Raw genomic sequence first — 23,621 nt, 5'->3', positions numbered from 1 at the left:
CCTGAAAATTGCAGGGATGCCTGCTAGTGTTGAGTGATGGTGCTCTGTTGAGTTTCATCTGCTCTGTTGCTGTCTGATGTGTGTGTGTGTGTGGACAGGTTAAGCAAAACTAACAGGAAAGGAAATCCAGTTAAAAATCAGGAAACCCTATGGGGAAAGAAGTCTCATGTTCTCTTGAGGTTACCGACTGTTGTCAAGCACTTGCCTTTGCCATGAGATCCTAGCAGTAAGCTTTGGGTTTTCCTTTTTTTTCTTTTTTCTTTTTTTTGACAGGCAGAGTGGACAGTGAGAGAGAGACATAGAGAAAGGTCTTCCTTTTGCCGTTGGTTCACCCTCCAATGGCCGCCGCGGCTGGCGTGCTGCGGCCAGCGCACCGCGCTGATCCGATGGCAGGAGCCAGGTGCTTCTCCTGGTCTCCCATGGGGTGCAGGGCCCAAGCACTTGGGCCATCCTCCACTGCACTCCCTGGCCACAGCAGAGAGCTGGCCTGGAAGAGGGGCAACCGGGACAGGATCGGTGCCCCAACTGGGATTAGAACCCGGTGTGCCGGCGCCGCAAGATGGAGGATTAGCCTAGTGAGCCGCGGCGCCGGCCTAGCTTTGGGTTTTCAAGGGTCTTCGTGAGGCTGAGACCCCTGCGGCGTTGTTGCCTGCTGGAAGCTGGTGGGGTTTCCCTCTGAGGAAGGGAGCTCTGGCTCAGGGTCCTAGCTCCGAGGAGACAGCACGGCCCACAGCCACAGTCAGAAGTGGCTATAGACAGCATGCACCTGTCACTGGTTGGGTGGCTGTGTTGCTGCTGATTGCACTTGCTCTTCAACAAAGAAAGTGGAGAGTTGCCCAACCACAGGGATGGGTCCATCTTAGAGACTCTGCAGTTCTCTCCAGGGAAGCATTTTTTCAAAAGATGGATTGTATTCTCAAATATTCTCCAATATATGTAGGTATGGTACACAAGAGAAGTAATTCAAGTATGAGGGGCCCTCAAAACGTTTATGCAAAATGCATATTAGGTTGAAAAAAATCTATGCATGGATCCCAAGAAATTTTCTTGCACCCAAATAAACTCATTTTTAATTCCATTTTCCCACAATGCTTTTGGGGAGCCTCACATGGTGCCATGAAACAGGGATCCGTAGGAGGAGAACAACTTTCTCTCAACAAAGTTCTAGCTTCTTAAATCATCAATTGGTCTCAGGTGGCCTGAGCTCTGCTGGAGAACAGCCAAGGCCACAATTATCCAGGCTGGCCAGAGAGACATTGCACCTGACAGCCGACAGCCTAGCAAATTGACAAACAGGTGGTACAAACCTGCTTCGCTTCTTTTAAAAATCTTTCTTTCCTCTGCATGTTCTTTCCTCCTGTTTTCCTCCAATAAACAGTGCTTTTCTCAAAGGTCACTTTACTTTCTTTAGGACAAGGAGTCTTCAGCGCCCAGATGCTAAGTTGGTGCCCTTCCCTAGAAGGCTTGCCGTTAATTGAGATGGCCTGAAGGTCACGAACCATAATCAATACAAAGGCAGTTGCTGCAAGGTGCTAATTGACATCTCCAAAGAGGAATCATGTCAGCGATCAATAGAGAAGACAGAGCCCTGGTGGATTTGTGGTTTTGATGTTGCGAAGGTGTGGGAATGCCCCGTGATGTTTCCCACCCCCCCGCACTCCTTTAGAATGTTAATGCTTCCTTGAGGATCATTTCAGCATCAGGACTAGGCGACTGCTCCACTCACTGAAGCAGAATCCTCCGAAGAGTTGCTGAGGCAGAACTGAAATCATGGCTCGCCTCGGAGCAGCAGCTGTATTGGCCACTAATGATGCCTCACACAGAAAGGCAAAGCTCCTCTAACTCAGGGTTCTAATGGGAAGTTTCTGAGCCTGCAAACAACAGCTTCCGAGCTGGCGTGTGCCATCAGCTGCCTGCAGATACCACTGTCTACTGCTTGAACACAGCTTGGTCGGCAAGAATGGAAACTAAAGAGGCTTCTAACTACCTGTAACTGCTCCACCGGGCAGTGGATCCCGCGTGTGCTCATCAGGATCCAGGTACTTGACCCAGACTGTCTCTTTAATGGGCTAATTAGATGCTTTTCGCTAACTTTACTATTTATGCACAAGCATTCATCGCATGGATGCCTTTTCGGTCCAAGTTCTGAATTTAAATCTAGCTGTTAGATAAAGTCTAATTAAACAGCTGCCAGGTAAAGTTAATAGGAGAGAGTAAAATGTGATGTTGCCTTTATTTTTAGAGCATGCTTAAGTTTAATATGACAGTGAGACTGGATAGAGGAGTAAGAAAATAGGCTTTTTCCTTTCCTATCTACGATGCAGTAAATTATTCTTGAAAGCCGTTTGCCCATTGTAGTACGTTTCTTCCCATTCAGCTAGAACATCCAGCCTTCCCCAGTGGAACAAGGATGTTTGGATTTGTTTACTAAGGAGCACAACTTCTAATGACAGTGCCGGCTGTCCCCGGCTGGTGAGCAGTGTGCAGTCCTAGCCTTGTGAGCTTGCAACAAGCTGTCTTTTCCTCATTGGAACATGCAAGGGGAGGGAGAGAAAGCCAGGTGAAATAGGGCTTGTGGTTGGAAGTCACACGTGTGCTACAGTGCCTTTTGATGCTACTGGCTTCTGCCTGGGCCGCCGCGTGCTGTTGCTCTACTGTTCTCAGCTGGGCTGCAGCTTAGCTCTGCAGTCCCTTAGAAACTCTTCCAGCAGGTGTTAGGCGCCAGCTGAGGAGGGGGAGAAGTCCTGCTAAGGCGGAGGCTCAGGCCGCAGAGGAAGGCCTCCTGCTGACCCGGAGCTGACCAGCAGCAGCGAGCGGGGATGGCCAGGTCCGCTCCCAGCCCCGGGCAGCTGTGTCTGCAGGCTGACTTTGCAGGGCTGAGCAGCGGGCAGCCCTGCCGGTGCAGCAGTGGGAGCTGGCAACACTTCCCAACATGCCTGTTGACAGTAGTGGAGACCACATTGCCGTGTTGTTAGCAGCACTGCTTGTGGGCTGTCTGTAGCCTTGGGTCTATTTTTCCCAGAGTGTAAAATAACATTCGCTCTTAGCCATCCTGTGAATTTTGAAGCACTGGAGCTACTGCATTGTAACAGGAGGGCTGTGGGATTCTTTTTTTTTTCTTTTGGGAGGGGGGCAATGTAGATGTTGGCTTGTGTTTAAGTTGGTTAAAATCAAGCAAGCTGAGGTGGGGAGATTTAAAATGGAGGAAGCACCTGGAAAGAGCCAGGAACTCTTTACCTGGTATTTTGTGTGTGTGTACTGTTCTCGGGCCAATATGCCCAATTTCCAAAAGCTGCATGGAATGATTTGATTCCTTCGATGATGGCCTGGCCTGGCTTAGGTGGGGGATCCCAGTTGTTGGCGGGGGGGGGGGGTGTCACCATGGGTGCTTTAAGATGCTCCAGTTCCAGTTCTACAAATGGGAGTGCAGCTGATAATTTCTTTAGCTCAAAAAGGAGGGAGTGCATTGTGCTGAGGCTCAGCATCAGGATTTGTGTTCCTTTAATCACTGAGAGCCTTGTTCACTCTTCTCCATCGGCTACAGAGCCGCTGCCCAACAATGCAGCACTTCAAGTTCGCCTCTGCCAGTCCTCACAGGCTGGCTGTTCCCCCGGCTGTCAGGAGCCTACAGATTGCTCTCCTCAGTCTGCCAGGTAGATAGAAATAAGGTTCACAGCGTGTCTGTGGTCCAAGGTGTCCTGACCACCCCGTAGACTCGTCAACCACACGCTCCCGTGAGTGTGTCTGCCCAACAGAGAGCCTGTTTTCACACCTGCTTTTGCAAACATGTCAAGTCACATGATGAGGTTTCTGGCTGAGAAGTTTTAAAAATTGGGTATAGCAAAAAAAAAAAAACAAATAGGTATGGCAATATTGTGGTTTAGGTGTACTTAAAATACAAACAGTCTTTCTTGACTGCAGCACAGGAGTGACAACTCTTGACTCCCTCCTATACGACGCAGAAAACACTTGGGGTCCATCAGGCCTTGGGGAGGCGCTACTTTTTTGGTAACTATTTTTATGGATTCTAGGCACTTTATAATCTCTTAAAGTGTGCTCATTTGCACAACAGAAATTAGAAATAAACCTCATTTTGCACGCAGATAGTATAGAGAAAACATCCACTCATCACCACCTGTCTTCAATACACACTATATGCCAGGCAGAGCTGCATGCGTGCTGCAACAGTTACCATTGCAAACCCGCAGCCAGAGGCTCGGCCCTTGAGTTCACGGCCACAGAATTGAGACTGCAGTACCCAGGGGCTGTGTGTGCTTCTGCAGAATAACGTGCCAGATGCACTTAACAGATTCTGCTGCTGTCACTTTAAGAAAAGAAACATGTCATTGCTTTAAGATATATTTTCCTCCCAGAAAATACTTTTCTTTACTGTAAAATTGTGTAATGAGATGCTAATGAAATAAAATGTCCATGGGATGCGAGCCAAAGATGGGTACATATTGACCTTAAGAGTTTGCGTGTAGGCTTAGAATTCAGGGTACTGCCCTTCTTCATCAAAAAGTGGACTAGGTAAGCAAGGGTTGGCCTTTCAGTAGGAAGGGAAAATTCTATCTCTGGCTGAGTTTTTTTGTATTTTGGACCCCACCCAACAGCATGAGGCCGAGGGAAATTTCAACAGCCTATTAACTTAGGGCTTTTTCATCTCACAAGATCTGTGACTATTCAAGGATCCTTGTGAGCGGAACTTCATGTCTGTGATCCTTTGGAACACAGAGATCTGGCATCCAAGGTCAGGAGACCACAGATGGTTCTCTGCTTCCTCTTATCATCACTTCCTGGCACCTTCATGTTGGAATTCAGGTCCCTGGATGGCAAGGGGATGGAGATTTGATTTGACCTAGATGTAGAGAGACTGATGGCAGCACAGCAAGGAATCCCTCAAGGAGCTGTGGTTAGTGAAGGGAAGGAGACGGACGCCACCTAGACTTGTGCTGTAATCCACACTGCCCCAGAGGGCAGGGAAGGCCTTGGGGACAGAGCGCGAAGCCCTTGCCGCAGTCTTGGTGGAGGGGGACACTTGAGGCTGTAGAGCGGAGGGGGATGTGGTGTGGACCCTGAGAGAGTGAGAGGGAGAAATTCCACAGGTGGGAGAAGGGCAGGGAGGAGAGCAGGAGGAGGTGGAACACCGGCAGGTGTTCAAATAACAGCTGGTGTGAGATGGAGTGGAAGAACAAATTGAGGACATTGTCGTCAGGTGTCTGCCAACACGAGTCCATGTAAGTTTATCCAGATCACCGTGTTGGTCATTCCGCTGGAAGCCAAGTGGGACCTGACTTAGTTGCTTTATAAACTGATGGAAGTAACTCCTTACTTAGCAAATGCTGCCAAGAATAAGGACTCGTTTCTGGTTCACGCTTACTGTGAGGGTAAGTCCTCATTTCTGGAGCAGCAGGAACCCCTTAGGGGGCTTCATGGGCAGTGGATGCTGGGGTGCCTAGGTTTTCTGGGGAGAAGAGGCAAGGTCTGGGATGGGTAGGATGAACCCAGATGCAGTCCACACAGCCAGTGTGAGCACCGCCCGAGATGGCGGTGTTGAAAGTGACTGGAACTACAGCAAGAGGCTCGCAGAGGGAATGGCCGTGGCTGGGCTGGGCCGGGCTCACCCCCGGCTTCCCAGGCATTCGGAGTGCTTCATCCTTGGTCGGCATCCCAGAGAACAGGGAGCGCGATGTGGGGATGGGGTGTGGTATGTGATTTTGTGAAAGGTTAATGAAGGTTTTGTTGGTCCACTATTAAAATTAGATTTTATTTCCTGAGCGCACACACGTGGACTTGGACGAGGGGAAGACACGGATGTGCTGCCTGATGGGGAAAACCAGTGAGGACTGCAACAGCGCGGTGAGTAGCTGCGACCCTTCTTCCTGCTTCAAACAGCTGCCATTTGTTAGGCTTTCCACTTACGATGGGCATGTCAGAATCTTCTGAAGTCATTTTTTTAAATGTTCAGATGTCACTGTTCATCCTAAGGAAAGATTTCAGTGTTCAGTTAAAAACAATCATGAACACTTTCTAAGAGCCGTTCTTACCCAAAAGGGATATTTGGCTCTCAGACATTTGAACAGTTTGGGTGTCTAAATAGTTCTGGAGTGTGGTCGTCACACGAGTCAGTGCTTGTCTTTTTCTCTGTCTTGCCGTGGATCTGACAGCCATCAGTGTTGCAACATATTTCATTTTCTCCACCTGACCATATATCTGACACTTGCTTCAACTCAGACGTGCTGTGGAGCTTTCCGAACGTGTAAATTATTAATTAGCCGATTGCAGATTTCAAATCCAGCAGGCTCTTCCGGGGATTTCAATCAGTCCTAGGCAAAAGTGGGAAATAGCTGGCATTTGTTTCTCTCTTGATCCATTTTTCACCATCTCCTACATGTCTCGAATCTACCCACTACCCGCCTTCCCTCCTGGGGCCTCTCCTGCTGGGCCCCCTCCGCCGTGGCACACCAAGGTGTACCCCACATCCTTCCTAATAGCCCCTCATTCTCAGCAAGGCCTTCTTCCCTCGAATCCCTTTCTCCCTGCACATTGAGGCAGAAGCAGTCCTCATAGACAAATTCCTGCTAAAAGATGAACGTGCCACGTTGGTAAAACTTTGTAATTTAAGAGTCTGATTGTTTGGCAGAAAGCAGTTGTTTGAACAAAAGCTGGGACTCCATGGGCTGCAGGGAGGGGAGAGGTTTCCACTCACAATGTGCTATAGTTTTCAAAAACCTTTTGCCTCAGAGGGAATGTCTGCGAGTGTTCTGGTGGCCCAAAATCCAGGCAGTCTTCCTGAGTTGGATTCTGTGCCAGTATTTATTTTTGTTTTTGTTTCTCGGATTGTTTTCTTTCCACTCTCTTGTGGGTTGCTCCTGTTTGTAATTAAATCCTGACTTGATGAAACAAACAAAAAAAAAATTTTGCCCTCTAATTGCTTATCAATTGGTATATCTGGTAGGGACTGGTAATACAGGGGTCAGAAAAAAATATGTATTTATGTTTTAGCAGGATTCTTAAAACACATGACAGGGTACACAGAGAGTTAGCCTTATTTTTGCCTTGTGCCTTTTAGTAATCGAAGGATAGAAAAACTGCAAAATAGAATGGATTTTATTTATTTACTTACTTACAGGGAGAGAGAGGGAGGGAGAGGGGAAGTAAGAAGAGAGACAGACTATTCCATCTGCTGGTTCACTCCCCAAACGCCTGCGACAGCTGGGGCTGGGTCAGGCTGAAGCCAAGATCCAGGAACTGAATCAGGGTCTTCTTTGTAGGTGGCAGTGAGCCAAGTGTTTGGGCCATCACCAGCTATCTCCTTGGGTGCACATTAGAAAGAAGCCAGGCCTTAAATCCAGGCACTCGGACATGCTATGTGAGTGTCTGAGTTACATGTTAACCGCTGTGCCAAATGCCCGCTCTGAGTCAAGATGACCAGATTATTTGCTGGGGCTTCTGGAACGATCGTCTATAACTGCAGCTCCCAAGTGTGTGGCTCTGAGTATTGGGTGGAGCCTAGGAGGTAGGAGGTATTACTGTAGGAGAAAGTGATGTGGCATTTGGTCTTGTGTAGAGGAGAAGGCTGGGGGAGACTCTTCGTGGGTGTCACCCTGACTCTCAGCAAGTGGAGACAGGAGTGGTGGGGGAGGATCTGAACAAGGGATTGCAGTGCTGGTGGCGAGGGGTCATTTTCATAGGCTCAGAAGTTAACACATCTAGGTCTTTCCTGCTTGCTTTGGAATTTACACATCCAGAAATGTTGGTGTTGTAAATGTATATGGCTCATGGGCTTTGCTCTCCTGTGTTTCCAGAACTTTCTAGAAATGCATACCTGTGTCAGCTTTCCTGAGATGAAGACCAATACTGGCCTCTTCTAGGAGAAAAAATGGCCTTAGTATGGGATTCTGGTAAACCAGTGAGAGAGCAGCATCAAAGTGAAGGGCACTCCACTAGAACACGATGAGGCAAAAATGGACATGCAGGCGTGGCGGGGCAGCTGCCCCTCCATTATAGAGGGCTTTCCTTTGTCTCATCTGTGGTATGACTGAGCCCGGGGTGGGCATTTCCGGTAGGCATCGATGGGCCGGGTTTGACACGTTAGGGAGAGCTGCGTCAACGGCTCTGGCCTCACTTGCTGCCATCTCCCCCTCCAATCCCAAAGTGATTCTCCAGTGTGGGAATCAACACCCACACAGAAGCGGTGCTCAAAAGCAAGCCAACCAAAACCCAAGCCAATTCATTAACATCCTCTCTCTGCCTACAGAGCTAACTTTTTAAAAATACAACAAAAATGTATCCCAGTCTTTAAAAAAAAAAAAAAAAGGCATGAATCTTGAAACTATTCTTGCTTTGAAAAAGAAATTCCAAGTGACAGGATTGTACAAAGGGATCTGTCACCCTAAACTGGCAATTCCTTCTTCCCAGATACCCATTTATAGACTGTTTTTGAAACTGTGGTCTTTGTAAACTTGGAGGTGTCCTCCCCTTTGCTGACTGTCATGATGATGACTGGTGCTGTGCTTCTTGCGGTGGTGATGGTGTTGATGCTTTGGGTCATCATTTCTGTTTTATTTGGCTGCTTATTTTCATCGCGCGTGACATCGTTTGGATCCGTGTCAGTGTCGTAGCTAAGTACTCTGCTATGCCATTTTTCTTATTGACAAATTTGTAATACATATGTCACGGTTTTCTATATGATGATGTCTTCATACACATTTTTCTTTACAAAATTTGACTTCAATAGGGTTAGTCCAGGATCTGAAGCTTCTCATGTCCTTTGTATGTGCTTTGCTTTGCCTTTGTGAGTGAACAGTAATAGCCATATACTTCCATTTTCCCAGCAATCAAATGGAAATAGTAGTCACTTGTCCTTTTCCTTTCCTCCTCACTACCAAAAGTTCTTAAATGAAAGGAAGCCACTGCAAGAAAAACTGTCCTTTGAAAATCATGCCGTCGATCAATTCTTTTTCCCCTGGCTCAATTCCCTGGGTGTTCCAGGGTCAAGTATTGAATCTGGCCTTCGTTTGCCGAAGAAAAAAGAGACAGCACAGGGAACGTGATGGTTAGGGACTCCGAGATGCCTCCCTTCTCCCTTGACTGCACAGAAAGGAGCGTGGCTTCCTGTGTTGGGTCTTCAGCAAGGCACCGCTTTGTTTTGCTTTTGCTTCCTCCTCTTCTTTGTAGACCCTTCAAAGGGTTTTCACAGACATTCATCCTTATCATAGCACCGTGAGATGTGCAGGCATTTCTACTTGGATTTTTACATCTTGGCGACCTCTCCAAGGTCGCCTCCTCACTTAGCGGTAGAGCAGAGCCCACAGGCCCCAAGCCAGGGCTCCCTGAGCAAGCTTCTGTACTGAGCCCCACTTCCAGCCTCCGCTTTCTCGCCTTGGGCCTTTAGAGATCCCAGCTTTTCTGGAGCTCATGGTATAGTGGCTGACGTGTGTCACAGCCCTGGTACAAAGCTCCTCGGCACTCAGTGCCCCCAAGAATGTTGTAGGAATGTTGTGAGAGTAATAGAGGGCAGCCTCCCGTGATGAAGGCATCCCATATCAGAATGCTGGTTTGCATCCCAGCTGTTCCACTTGCAATCTAGCTCCCCACTAATGGGTCTGGGAAAGCAGTAGAAGATGGCCTGAATGCTTGGGCCCTTGCCACCCACATGGGACACCTGGATGGAGTTCTAACCTCCTGGCTTTGGCCTGGCCCAACCCTGGTCAATGTCGGCATTTGGAGGAGTGAACTAGTGGATGGAAGACCTCTCCCTCTGCAATTCTGCCTTTCAAATAAATAAATAAATAAATAGAACTATTACTGGAGGGAAACTGGAAGAGACTTGGCAGGGGAGGCTGGGTTTGGATGTCCACTTGACAGCATGTCCTGACGTCAGCATTACCTTGCACCTATCTCGTCTGCTGGATCATAGGTGCGTTCCCTGCCTATCTCTGCTGGCCCCGGGTGGCCGTTCTAAAGAACACTCTGGTAATTTTGTACAATAATAAAATGTTCTGTCCCACACTTGTATGTAATTAAGCATCTTTGATTAGAAACAGCCGGCTGCATGTTTCTTCTCTCTGAAAATATGCCTATGAGCCAACCCAACACCATGGCTACCTGATGGTTACTCATTTTCCTTCTCTTTCTCCCTGAAGATAACTTGGCCTCTGCAGGGCACAGCCACCATGATCTCAGCAGACTGATGATGGAAGAAAAGGATACCAGGAACTGCCGCGCTCTGGCCTCCCTGGACAATGGATGGTGGGCAGCCCGTCCCTTCGCCCCTGGTGCCCCTGGGCAACGTGTCATCCGAGTCTAGCATGTCTCTGGAGCAGAAAACGACGTTTGTGTTTGTGATTCTGCTGTTTATTTTCTTGGGCATCCTCATCGTCAGGTGCTTCCGGATTCTGCTGGACCCCTATCGGAGCATGCCAACCTCAACCTGGGCCGATGGACTTGAAGGCCTGGAGAAAGGCCAGTTTGACCATGCCCTGGCTTAGTGGGCGGGGGAAGCAGGGCCTCCTCCCTAGGAGGCAGAGAGCTGCATGTGGTGACCAAGATTCCCTTTAGCCAATGTTCTTAATAAGTCAAACTCGTAACAATATCTGGCTCTAGGCCCCACCCCAGCCCACTATTCCATAATCATGCAGTTGGGTTAAAAACATTTGAGAATGTCGGAAATGCAGGTGTATGCTACTAACCCCAAATGGGAAAGTTCACCTTTCTGTGTTAACCTAATGAATGAGGATGTGTGATCTTGAAACCAAGAGCACGAGTGTTCGTAGACTTTGCCACAAAGTGGAGCAGGACCTGATCCAACCAGAGAAGACTGGGAAGGAACTGATCTGAACCTGGAGACAAGACCGAGAAGAGACCGCCTTGTTCTAATCATGTCTCCATTTAGTTTATTTCCTGGGCATCTGGGTGCTGGACAGAGTGAGCAAGAAGATGCTGAGGGGACCTCCAGCACGTTCCAAAGCAGCAACCACTGGGAAGCAATAAGTGATAAACTGAGAAGTGACATTTCTGCTGATGGTAGACAGTATGAGTGTGGGTGATGCTTACTTCTTAAATGAAACTAAATTCAAAGGCTGTCGAGGTTTAGAAACGATGTACCAGGCCAAGTACACGCTCTGTATATGTATTAACAACATGTGTAGAGGTAACTATATATAACCTGGATTTCCTTTCTTTATCTAAATGATTGAAAAATAGATTGTAAGTGTTGCTGCAAGTTTTTTTTTAAGTAAATATTGTTTAGAGGATAAGGCTTTTACAGTCTTGAGAGAGATGAATGTTGATGTCTGTGTATAGTCACCAAATAAAACTTTTCGGGAAACAGAAGTGTGTCCTCTCTAGTTTCACCAAGACTGGCTTCCTGGAGGTGGTGCGCAGTGTTAAGTGCCGAGGTTTAACATTACCTCACGACAGATGTAAAAACAGAGCAGGGTGCGAAAGGTCATTTAACTCATGCCTCCTGTGTGTCCACTAGAAGGGCAATGTCAGTGCCCCCTTATTCCAGCTTTCATTGTTAGCAAAACTGTATCCAAACCAAACCCTGTAGGCTATATTTAAAATCTCTCTGAATTTTTTCCACAGCTAGTCATCTTTTTTTTTTTTTGATGAAAAACACGTTAAAAATCTATGTCCAGGCCGGCGCTGCGGCTCACTAGGCTAATCCTCCGCCTTGTGGCGCCAGCACACCGGGTTCTAGTCCCGGTCGGGGCGCCGGATTCTGTCCCGGTTGTCCCTCTTCCAGGCCAGCTCTCTGCTATGGCCCGGGAGTGCAGTGGAGGATGGCCCAAGTGCTTGGGCCCTGCACCCCATGGGAGACCAGGAGAAGCACCTGGCTCCTGCCATCGGATCAGCGTGGTGCGCCGGCCGCGGCGGCCATTGGAGGGTGAACCAACGGCAAAGGAAGACCTTTCTCTCTGTCTCTCTCTGTCCACTCTGCCTGTCTTAAAAAAAAAAAATCTATGTCCAAAAAGGCAGACCTTAGTAGAACGGCTGTCTTAATTCTTGTTTTTTTTTTTTTTTTTTTTTTTTTAATATTCTTTGGATTTTCTGATGTTCATTTTCCACTCCCTACTCCTTTCACCTCCTTGAATCTTTCATTCTTGTTTTTCTTGACACATGCTTTAAGCAAATATAATTCCCATGGGCCCGGCGCCATGGCTCACTTGGTTAATCCTTCACCTGCGGCGCCAGCATCCCATATGGGCACCGGATTCTAGTCCCGGTTGCTCCTCTTCCAGTCCAGCACTCTGCTGTGGCCCGGGAAGGCAGTGGAGGATGGCCCAAGTGCTTGGGCCCTGCACCCACATGGGAGACCAGGAGGAGGTACCTGGCTCCTGGCTTTGGATCAGTGCAGCGCTCTGGCCATGGCGGCCATTTAGGGAGTGAACTAACAGAAGGAAAACCTTTCTCTCTGTGTCTCTCTCTCACTGTCTAACTCTGCCTGTCAAATAGAAAAAAAAATGTAAATATATATATATATATATAAAATTCCCATACTATAACCCTGTACCCTTTTAAAGTATACCATTCAACAATTTTTCGTATTTTCACAGAATTGGACACCCATCACCACCTGCACATTCTGGAGTCCTGTATTCACTAACAGTCACTTCCCATTCCCCCTACCTAACTCCTGGTAATGCTAATCAATTTTCTATGAATTTGCTAGTGCTGAACAGTTCATACAAGCAGTATCAAATAGCATGGCCTTTAGAGTCTGGCTTATTTATTTAAATGTTTAAATTTACTTGTATTTATTTGAAAGAGTAAGAGTTCTCCTATGTGTTCTTTACTCAACAAATTTTCCACAACAGCTGGGGCTGGACCAGGTCAAAGCCAGGAGGCAGGAACTCTATCCAGTGTCCCATGTAGGTGACCAGAACACAAGTACTTGAGCCTTCTGTGCCCCCCCCCCCCCGGGTGTGCATTAGCAGGAAGCTGGATCAGAAGAGGAGGCAGGACTACATCCCAGGCACTTGGACGTGAGACTGTGGGTGTCCCAAGCAATGGCTTGACATGCAACACTAAGACAACCATCCCTTGCTTCTACATAGCATGCTTTCAGGGTCTTTCCCTTGTTGACCAGATAGTATTGCAGTGCTTCAATACATCACATTGTGTTGAATCCATTGGCTGTCCTGGTTATCCACTGGCTATTATGAATACGCAGTGAACGTGTGGGTACCAGTGTTGTGGGAGCCTGGGCTGTGCCTTCTCTTGAGCACATACCAAAGCATAGATTTGCTGGGGTCATATGGTAACTCTATGTTTTACTTTTTGAGGAGCTGTGTGGCTATTTCCCAAAGCAGTTGCATCATTTTGCATTCCCACCACTAATGTACGATGGCTTAGATTCTTTTCATAACTCTCTCCAATGACTCAAAAGTCTTTTGTGACAGCAAAATTTATGACTGATCACAGCACTCTAAGACTGACTCAGTTTAAAAAGAGTGAACTTTCTCGTGTTTCCTGCCTACTACAAGTGTGTAGGTGCTGTTGAAAATCTTTGTTTCTGGATCTAAAGCAAAACACTGTCGATCTGCAGTCATGTGGTGGTCCATTAAGTCACCTGAGCATTTTTTCTATCTCAGTAACACATGCTTCTTGAACCCACTAATGGTGAGGTTTTCCTTTTCCTTCCAGTGTACTATGTCGTGATTGTCCATAGTAAATGTTTGCCTTATGTTCTTGAGAATCCATGCTAACGCACTCAAGTACTTAGGGAGCTCTTGTGTTGAGTCTGGCATGGCTAGCACTGGAGAAGGAGGAGGAGTAGGCTCAGTTCTTTCTCTTGCGTAATTTTCTAACTTGCTGGGGGAAATAATAAATGAAAGAAAGATGTGACTAAAACATAGTTCAGATGCCTGGTGTGGACCTCTGTGACATCATCAGAATAGTACGGGTTGGGAAGGGGACCTCATAGGAACACCAATTTTTGCTATATAAGTTGTGCATGGTCGTGGTATAAATGCAGCAAATGGGAAATACAAATGGCAGTAATCAGAATCTTACCAGCTTAGGTCACCCCAGCTTTATGGTTTTCCTGGGGAGCTCATTGAAAATGGGCATGACGACAGCCTTCCTTCCCTAAAGGGTGATTCTGCAGAGGAGGGCAAGTAAAACACTCCGAGAAAGAAAAAGACCGAAGGAAATGTCCCAGGAGACCACGGCTCAAGTGATAGCTCAAGTATAAATGCTCGACACTCGCACTGTTAGTTATCAGTAAATAAATGACATCTTGACCTCACAAGCCAGTGGTGTCTCATATACGTGCCAAGGAAAGAAGGAGCAAAAAGTGTAGACTCCAAAAGCGGAGGTGTCGGTGTGGGTGTGGGGCCCAGGGGTAAGCACGCAGCCTGGCTGGCATAGGCCTGGAGATGCAATTGAAGCTCCCTGCCAAGGGCAAGTGCAGAGCTGGCCGGCAGAGGGTCCAACACAGAAAACCCGAGCGTGGGAGTGGCTGGGCTCAGGAGAGAAAAAATGACGTGAAGAGTGTGGGCTCAGGCTTCTGCGCCCTTCCTCGGAGTGACAGGAGGGGACACAAATAGCCACCTGCCCCTCCGTGTGGCCTTTAGCACAGGAATCGCAGGGAGTACAGGGAGCCTCCCAGAACCTGCTCTTCTTTGTCCCCACTCTATTTTCCTTTCTCCTTCTCCTGTTACTTCTCCCGCCAGGGTGTCCCCCTCCTCCCTTGGCTAGAGAAAGAGAACCCCAAAGCTTTGGCTTTCCAGAGTAAATTGATCCCTCATGGGAACAGGGCAAAGTCCCTGTAATCACTTGCAGCTCCCTGGGGAACAGTGAGTTCTCAAAAGGTCACATAAGCCCTTGCTTTCCTGACTTGCTACAAGAGTTATAGTGCAACACTGCGCCTATCGTACAAGATATTTTTAACAAGTGCAGCTGGCCTTTATCGTGTCTATCTACATCTCAGGGTAAAAAAAAAATAGGACTTTCCAAGGTCATTCTCAAGAATAGAGACAGAATCTGCCTTTGTTTCAAGGAAAGGTGGCATCCCCATTCTTAGTCTGAGCCCTGGTTCCCAACCCCGTGGTTTACCACCCAAGTTCTAGATCAACATTGCTCCCTCCAAGAGGCCTTTCAAAATATCTTAAACACCCAGTAAAGCAAGTTTAACTTTGGATGTGAAGGAGATTAACTTGACTCCTGCTGTTAAATTAATAAACATTCCAAGACAGAGAATTCTTTTGCTGTCTTTAAGGGTTAAGGCAGAAGCAAAATAAGCAGCAATTTTAGGAGGCAGAAGTTGGATCGAGCAGATGTTTATGGATGCAGAAAAAATATATATTCAAGTTCCTTTTTTTATTGGATTCATTCATTGCACAGTGTTTGGCTCAAACACTTAAGCTTGTATATTGCAAGTATATTGAGAAATGTGGTGTGATGAGAGACTTCGCTTGTCCATGAAGCATTAGAGAAAAGCCTTGCTATGTCTACAGAACTTTCAGTTTTGATATGTGAGACATTGCAGCTTAATTATTTTCAATAAATAGTCTAATCCCTGAAACATTAAATAAAATCTGAGGTGTGATCTGTGAGATGTCAGTCTCCCAAGAAAAAACTGTGCAAGATGCAATTTAACCATTTACTGACGAGTCACAGCGTTAGAAAGGAGAGCCATGAACTCCACAAAAGAGCACTCAAAATCACAACACAGGCAGGTGAAGTCCAAGATCAAATCGGCCCACTTCAGAGAGATCATTTTGAGATGGCTAAGAATCTCTAAGCTCTGTTTATTCCTTTTGGTTCTAAAAAGGATGAGTCTATAATTTGCAGACTGACGCCCACCCTACAGACGGGCACCTCCCCAGCCTGCTGCTTGCTCTGGCCAGATGACCTGGGGTCCAACACCTCAGCTGGCCTGGCATCCATTCCAAGGTCATATCGTTTGAAGAACAGGGCTCCCTGGTGGATTCAGTATACAGTGGGAATGTTGTCTGAAGTTTCATCCCTGATTGACACTGCTTTAGAGAGAGTCCCTTTCAACAGTGCCTTCAGAGAAAAGCTACCGTGTTTTGTACTAAGCCCCCGAACCAGCCCTAGAGCACCAAGCTTATCCCAGCTTTGACGGAAGTGGCTCTTCCTGGGTCCTTTAGGGTTTGCGAAGCTGGAAAGGAACATTGCTGTCATGTATTCTGATGTCTCAGCAGCCCCAAGTGTTTGCTGTTGGATTGGAGAGGATTTCTTAGCTCGCTTCAGACCTGCAGAAACAGCAGAGTATGCAGCCTGGCCACTGTCCGTCCCTTCTTCCCCCAGTGTTAGCAAGTCCTCCTGGTCGGGTGTGCGGATGAATGCCGACGGTTAAGAAATCCGTGGGTGGACACAGCCGCTTGCTAATGGACGCGAGAGTGGCAATCATCCTGTGCGTGTATACTTCCTGACTACCCTGATGCTTCGGTTTAAGTATCTCAGCAGCCCCGAGTGTTTGCTGTTGGATTGGAGAGGATTTCTTAGCAAACACGCTGTTTCTCAGAACACAGGCTCATCAATCCAGGAGAAGGCTTCAATGTGTCTTTACTTCCAAGGAGGCTTTTGTGCGATTTTTCTGGGCTGGTGAGGCATGACAAGGGCGATTATAACAGGAAGCCCACAGAGGCTGGGTCCTTCTCTACCGATGGATTATCAAAGACTTGTCTGGCTCCCCTGGGGATGTAGAAAGAGCTTCAGAAGATATTGGAGCGCAGTACAATGAGGCATTGCAGGTTGGAAAGGACGCCTTAGCCTTTCCTGTCCTGCCTTTGCCCCTACTTCCTGAACTTCACTTCTTTTTCTTCCTCTATTGTCTGATCTGTAGAGCCCTAGCAGAAGCTTAATGTACCATTACATTTAGTATTTCTCTCATACATGGTATTTCCCTCAACATCAGCAACAGATGGCCTCCTGGCTTTTTTTTTTCTGGACTTCTTAAGGTTGCCCATCCCATTTTGAGCTTGTCCTGTTGTTTACAAATATTTCCCTATCTGCCAGGTGTTCATCTCTGTAATTTTCGCTTTATCTGCTGGCGTGCCAGACACTTCGAACACTCTTGAGCTTGACAGTCCTTGAGCTGTGGTTACTGCTGACAGCCAGTCCGTCTCGGTTCTCTCCTGTTTCTGTGTGTTTTTCCAGCAGAGGCCCTGGCAGCGTGTTGTCCTTTTCAAAGAGGTGTTTGCCCCTCCTGGATTTTGGGGGCTGATTTAATCCCATACAACACTTGCTTTATAAAAAACAAAAGGTGGGATTGTTGGCAAAATGACGTGGTCTTGTCTGTGGCGTGATCTATGTCCCAGACACCATTCTAGGCTCCAGCCCCCACTGCTGTTGATAGAAGCCAGGTGACCAGATGGCCCAACCACAGGTGTCAGCTCCACCCCGACCCTAATGGGATTTGTTGCTCATATTTCCCTGCCTCCTCCAAAGGTATAATAGGACCTGCTTCCCACACATATGTGCTCTCTCTCTCTCAACCCTCCTCTCTCTTCTTCACCTCTTCCCTCTGGCCTATCAGACTTCTCCCATCAATAGGCCCTTTCCCTTTAAAAAAACAAAGAGGTGTTTGTAAGAGAGAGCTTCTCTCTTCCCCCTAGGAAAGTACTTGGGTGGTTTGCTTGCTGCCCTTGTGAGAGGCAGGGATCTCCTAAATGCAGGGTTGCTCTCTGGAAGGTGATCCACTGTATGCACAGGCATCATCTGGCCCTTTTCAAGTTGCCTGTGGGGACTGAGGCTTAGGGATTAGCACAAGAAAATGCCAGTCCCGTGAGTCCTTAACTGTCCCTCATCTCTGACTTGGCAGTCTCGTGTCTCGTGCCAGCATCTATGAACTGTGGCAGAACAACTCGTTAGTTTGCAAGTGGGGTGACTCCTCAGATCCTTCTCGGATCTCTCGAGTCATTCTATAATAACCCAGATAAACAGTGTCAGTTCCTTGTGTGTTCATGTTGTCCTGGGTTTTGAATCACCTTGCACTGATACCAGATTCTGGATGATCTTGTTGATGCTCTTGGTACTTAGAAAAGAAAGTGAAAGTCCAAGTGCGATGTGACTAAAATAGGTAGGATCAGGAGCAGGTATTAGAGTGCAGTGGTCGAAGCTGCCAACTGGGCCCCTGCCACACACATGGTGACCCGGGATGGAATTCCTGGCTCTGTGGCTTCAGTCGGGCCCAATTGCTGCTGCTGTGTCCATTTGGGAAGTGAAACAGAATATGGAAGATGGCTCTCTCGGTTACTCTGCCTTTCAAATAAATAAATATAAAAAACTATAGGTAGAACCAGATGATCACTCTCTGTGTTCTCACAACCAAACCAAGGTTCACAGCCTAAATACAGGGACATTTTTATCTGGGCAAGGTAGAATTTTCTTATGTAGGGGTCATAAAAAATATTCCTATACTATTCTTGTTTGGGTTTGGGAAGCTGTTTTGTTTTGCTATTGTTGTAGTTTCGGTAATTTTTTTGGTACTCAGGTCCAAGAATTTAAATTTCCCTTTTTGAATTTCACTGCATCCCATTTGCTTTATTATTCTGAGGTTTCTGCAGCTCCTTTTCCCCTCTTTCCCGAGTTCTTGTCCTCCCCATCTGATGTCACCTGTGGGTTGGCTCAGCAAGCTGGGTATAGCTTCCCTCCTTCTCTGTGTGATCCACATCATGAGATCAAGCAACCACGCTTCTAATGTATTTGGAGAAAACATCGCATCTCTGCTGAACACATACAGACTATTCTTGTGATGTTTCCTGGAACAGCAGAGTAGCACAAGTATTTGCAGGGCATTTCCCAGTGTCAGGTAGGGTAAGTCATCTGGAGATGTTGGAGAGTTCACGGGAAGTTGTGCACAGGCAACGAGCAGGTGCTACAGTGCTTTACAGAAGCTACTGAGCATCCACAGTTCTCGGGGTTGGCAGGGGGCCACAGGATGTGTGCATGTCAGTGATAACATTTTGAACACATCACAGCCAGAGATGGAGCCCTGGGCCTAGCCACAGAGCTCCCACTGCATTTAAGGAGCCATGTGACATCAGGAGAAACAGTGAGCAAACTTCCGTATGGGGGGCTCCACGGAGATGCTCCCTGGAGACGCTCCCAGAAGGGAGGCCTGCGGAGCCTGGGGACGCTCAAGTCAGGTAGCAAAGCATCAAAAGACAAAGGAAGAAGCAGAGTGATGCTTGTTTGGCTTCCAGGGCCTGGCTCAAATGTTGTGCAATGAAACCAGCAAGTGGGAGTCTGCACAGGGCCACAAGGGACTCTGGCCAGCTAGGACTTGAGACTCACAGGGCCAACACTTGAGGTTCCACCCCATCTCGGCCCAGGAGAGCCTTGGTGGAGAGCAGTTCTGGTGGCAGACGTGATCAGTCGTGCCTCATCAGCTTGAGAGCCCACAGGGCACTGACAGAGGCACGCCTGGGCCTCGGGCTGCCCGGATTCCTGACTGCCGCGAGCCCCAGCAGCTGAGACGCTTTTACAGCTCCCTGATTTTGTCTGGTCCTCAACTTCCTCATTAGTAGTTTGAGAAGTTCGGACTGATCCCCAAAATCTCTTTTACTCCCTTAAAAAATGATTGTCGCTACCAATGTGGGAGACTCGTACCGAGTGCCAGCGTGGAAGGGACTGGAGCTGTGGCACACGGCACTGCGGCTCACAGCCAGGTGAGGCGGGGTGGCGGTCTCAATTCTGTTTGCCACCAGTGTTTCCCTACCTACAAAAATAACACCAGGAATGAAGCCAACAGAGGCAATTACAGAAATAAGGAAAACTCTAGAAATAGGCATAAACTTTCTAGCAATTCTAAACTAAACCGACATTCTGTTGAAGTTTCGTTGTTATTGTTTTTAAGCAACTCCTTGGAAAAAGAGATTTCGTGGGCTTAAACAGTAGCTCGTGACAGGGCTAGCAGGTTGATTTAATCCACTGACTTTCTGTTTTCCGTAAATATTTAGCCTGTTGGTATTCAGTCTCCAACTCCAATTATTTGGGTGACATTGGGGCAATTTGTTAACTTTCTAGACCTCATGTGCTTGTCTGTGAAATGGGCGCAATATGAACAGCATCTCCCCTGTGCCGTGCGTTGTAGCAGCTGAAAGAGAAGGTGACAGCAGCACCTGACGAAGTCCTGGCTCTGTAAATATGGCCGCGCGGGAGACCCTGTGGCTGGTTGTTAAATGCACTCCTATTGAAACACGATTATTTCCATGCACGCCGGAAACCCAAAACCACTGTCAAATATCAGACTAACAAGGTCAGATTTCATACAACTATGCTCTTAGGGCTATTTCCTGTATTTTTCCAAATTCAGAATAAAATCAGGAAAATGTCCACTTAGGGCGAGGCTTCTTTTGAGTTCTGTGCCTGAAGTCAAAGCTTGCTCTTTGGAAGTAGCACAGACCTCTAGGCATGGAGAGACAAGGCTTCTCTTTTTCATTCCCAGAAGTGCTTTTTCATCAGACATCTTTTTTTCTTTATCTGAGCCAACTTACAAAATATTCACTCTCAGGTTTCTCTTCATTGCTTTGCTGGTGACCTTGGTAAAGTCAATTAAATTCCTTCATGTTCCCCACAAAATGGAAATAATAAATGGGACTTTTCAGCCCATGAATCCACCGTCTCTTGAGTGCTTAAAACCCTGCAAAATATTAAGTACCCACATAAGAATATTAGAAAATAATGAATTTCTGGTTCAAGAATCAAGTCATTCAGGTGTTATCGATAAAGCAGGATGCACCGCGTGTGTCACACGTGCTGCTTGGTGGCCCCAGGGGCATACATTCAATGCTGAAACTTCGCACAACTTATTGTGCATGTTTCCTAGCCGTCATGGCTGCCCCTGGCCAGTCTACCTCGCCTTCTAAGCAGAGGCTGGTGCAGCTATTCTTAGTCTTAAGTCAGTTTTAAATAGGGAAAACATTAGTCTTGTGATTGCCCTCCTCATAGAATTCCAGACCTGAGCTGTATGGGGTCATGCTGTTCCTCGGAGTGATCTGTAACTGAAGTTTCAGAGAATACCCAGCTAATGAGTCTGTGAGGGAAACTATGTGTTTATTTAAATATCTCACCAAGGAGGGCAAAATAAGAGAATGATATGTCCTCTAACATTTGCAAAGGAATTTTTGGCAAACAGTCCTGTTGACTCTGTGGAATTGGATAGTTCTGCCCAGGATGTTGGACACATTTCCAGGGCGCCATGCTATTGGCTACAGTCTTTGCTTTCTATGAGGTTTCTATGGAGTGAACACCTCTGGGGAGATACCTACCATTGGTGCATCTTATAGGATGGCACTGGAAGGTCCAATGGAGTAGCCTCTCTGGTCAGCTGCCCTCATTCCTCCAGCTACTCTTCTAAAGTATCACTTCCTCTTTGGTCTTGCAAAACATCTGCCTGTTTCCTTGGATTATTTTATATCACTGAGTCATTCCCTACCTTTGTCTACTTCTCTGGGTAATTTAAAGTTTCCAACACTCAAAGCCTACCTGTTTTTCATTCCTCAATGAACTCAGTGGTCAACATGCTTTCCTGAGTGCCTAATGCATATCAGGCACTGTGCTAGGAGCTCATTAGGTGTATCCAGAGAAAACACAGAGTACCTGCTCACGGGAGTGTATGTTCTAATTGGCAGGCAGAAAGGGTTCAGCTTCTGGCTGTTGAGCTAAAGAACTTTGAAGAAACTGACATTTGATGAGATTTTGCCCAAGGTGACCTTGCAGTTTGATTTTTACTTCAGTTTGCTTTCTAAAAACAAAAATGTTCTCCATTAATTTTTTTTTGCAAAGATAACATTAAAGCATTTCAAAGGATTCAGTAAAATACGATAGGTGAGTCAATGGTTTTTAAATAGGTAAGGATTTTGGATGAAGTCTTCAGATTCCAGAACTACCGAAATTTTCATGTCTAGAAATGTCTTTAAGGTGGACTTAAAATGTTTGGATTTAAGCCAAATGAAGAAAGAAAGTTCTAAGAAAACAAATTCAGTGAGTGGTCCATGTAATGCAGATGTCTTCTCCTGCCCCCACCAGCGCTAAAGTCGAGAGGCAGAAAGAGGTTCAATATTCAATTCTTCCTCTGTCTGAACAGCGTCCATGCTGCCTAATATGTCTCCATGATGTGAGAAGAGGTGTTATAACCTCATCAGCACACCACCTCACCTAGAACTGGTATTTGAAGATCAACTGTTGCGTAGCATGGCAATGAGTTAAATGTCTGAATATCTACTTAGCCCCATGGCCTCCAAACACTGACTTCCAGACATCCGTGGTCTGATTTGATGTCAGATGGAAGGCTGGTTGTTACCTTCTCCTTCCTTCCCTCCTACCTTCTCTCCTTCAAAAATTACCAGTAAGCCCTCTAGGAGGGAATTTGGGTGTGTGTGTGTTTTCCTTAGGACTAATTTTCATTTGAGGCTGTTCTAATTTCTAATCATCCTTGGAGTCCCATATAAACCACACATTTAAAAATAGAAATGTATTGATGGTTTTGTTCCTTTTAAGTTAATCCCATATATGAGACATATGAAATTCCTGCTTTTTAAAAAGTTACTCCCTCCTCTCTGCCTCATTTGAAATGGAATCTAGTATAATAAACATTTACTTAATAAACATACCAGAACAGAAGAATCGGGATGATGGATTATTTTACATTTAAACATCCACTGACAAAATCTAACCAATTCTTTTTTACTTTAACTCGACTGGCTCCTTTTGGTTGGAAGCTTCTCAGGACTCAGCTGAGCTGGCACTCTGGATGGTTTAAAGAGACACATGGATTTTCAAACTTAATCTTTAAATCCCTGATAGCTTGGTCTGCGTTACAATTCACTAATTCTCTTCTTCTTGTTAAGGGAAAGCCTAAGGAGGATGGGTGAAATTATTTTTGAAAGATCAATAACAAACCTTGAAATGCATGTGGGAGCTGTTTGATGAGATCAGAATGCATTGCTTTGTGGCTTGCACATTTTTTACCCTTTGATGCACCCATTTCTCATAGGACGGATCCAGTAGCTGAGGCTCCAGATTGCTGTGTCTTTTCCTTTTGTTAAAAATAATTTGTTTGACAAACTTGCACAGAGAGATTTATGTGTAGAAAGAGTTTTACTGAACATGCGTGGCATCTGAGAGTGTTATCAGCTTTGACCTTTTTAAAACTCAAGCTGGGAGCAGGGGACTACAAACTTCCTGCAGGTTACAGATTCCAGGCTGGATGTGGACAAGCACAGAGTGAGTGATGGCCACTGGTAGGTGCCCTTCGTGGAGAAGGTGTCATCTGTCCTAGGGCTGGAAGAACAGGTAGGATTTCAAAATGTGAGATCAGAAGACAGAAAAAGCACAAGGCTGGAAATCAGATCGGAGTTTGCAATGTGGAAATCATTTCAGTGGCTCTAGGGCTTCAGTTATACAACATGAAGAACTGGGTTAGATGGTCTCCAGTTTCCCGTCCAGCTTTGTCTTACTGTGACTGTGTGGCTTGCTGTACAAGGCAATCAAAGGCTACAGCAAAGACCTGGGATTCATATGAGTGGTTGCCGAATGAGCCATCATCAAGATGAGCTTGCTGGTATGTAGGGTTCATGCTGAAGGAAATAGTAGTAGGCTTTGGTCTTGCAAAACACACTAAGGAGATGACATAGAAA

General features: G+C 46.6%; 1 protein-coding gene across 7 annotated transcripts in view; it reads left to right on the top strand.

The window, feature by feature from the left end:
* The window catches only part of CTXN3 (cortexin 3), a 90,326-nt gene extending 79,002 nt beyond the window's left edge, over positions 1–11,324 (top strand). For 5 of the 7 annotated variants that reach the window (XM_062189794.1, XM_062189795.1, XM_062189796.1 and 2 more), the window contains exons 2-4: positions 1,412–2,039; positions 5,764–5,859; positions 10,149–11,324. In XM_062189794.1, the coding sequence (XP_062045778.1) occupies positions 10,248–10,493 (246 nt within the window). In that variant the 5' untranslated portion in view covers positions 1,412–2,039; positions 5,764–5,859; positions 10,149–10,247 and the 3' untranslated portion in view covers positions 10,494–11,324. The other 2 variants (XM_062189798.1, XM_062189799.1) reach the window with 2 other exon arrangements.
* The last annotated feature ends 12,297 nt before the right edge of the window (positions 11,325–23,621 follow it).

This window comes from Lepus europaeus, chromosome 4 (genome assembly GCF_033115175.1).
Source record: "Lepus europaeus isolate LE1 chromosome 4, mLepTim1.pri, whole genome shotgun sequence".
NCBI lineage: Eukaryota > Metazoa > Chordata > Mammalia > Lagomorpha > Leporidae > Lepus > Lepus europaeus.
This window is presented reverse-complemented; position numbering and strand designations above follow the sequence as displayed.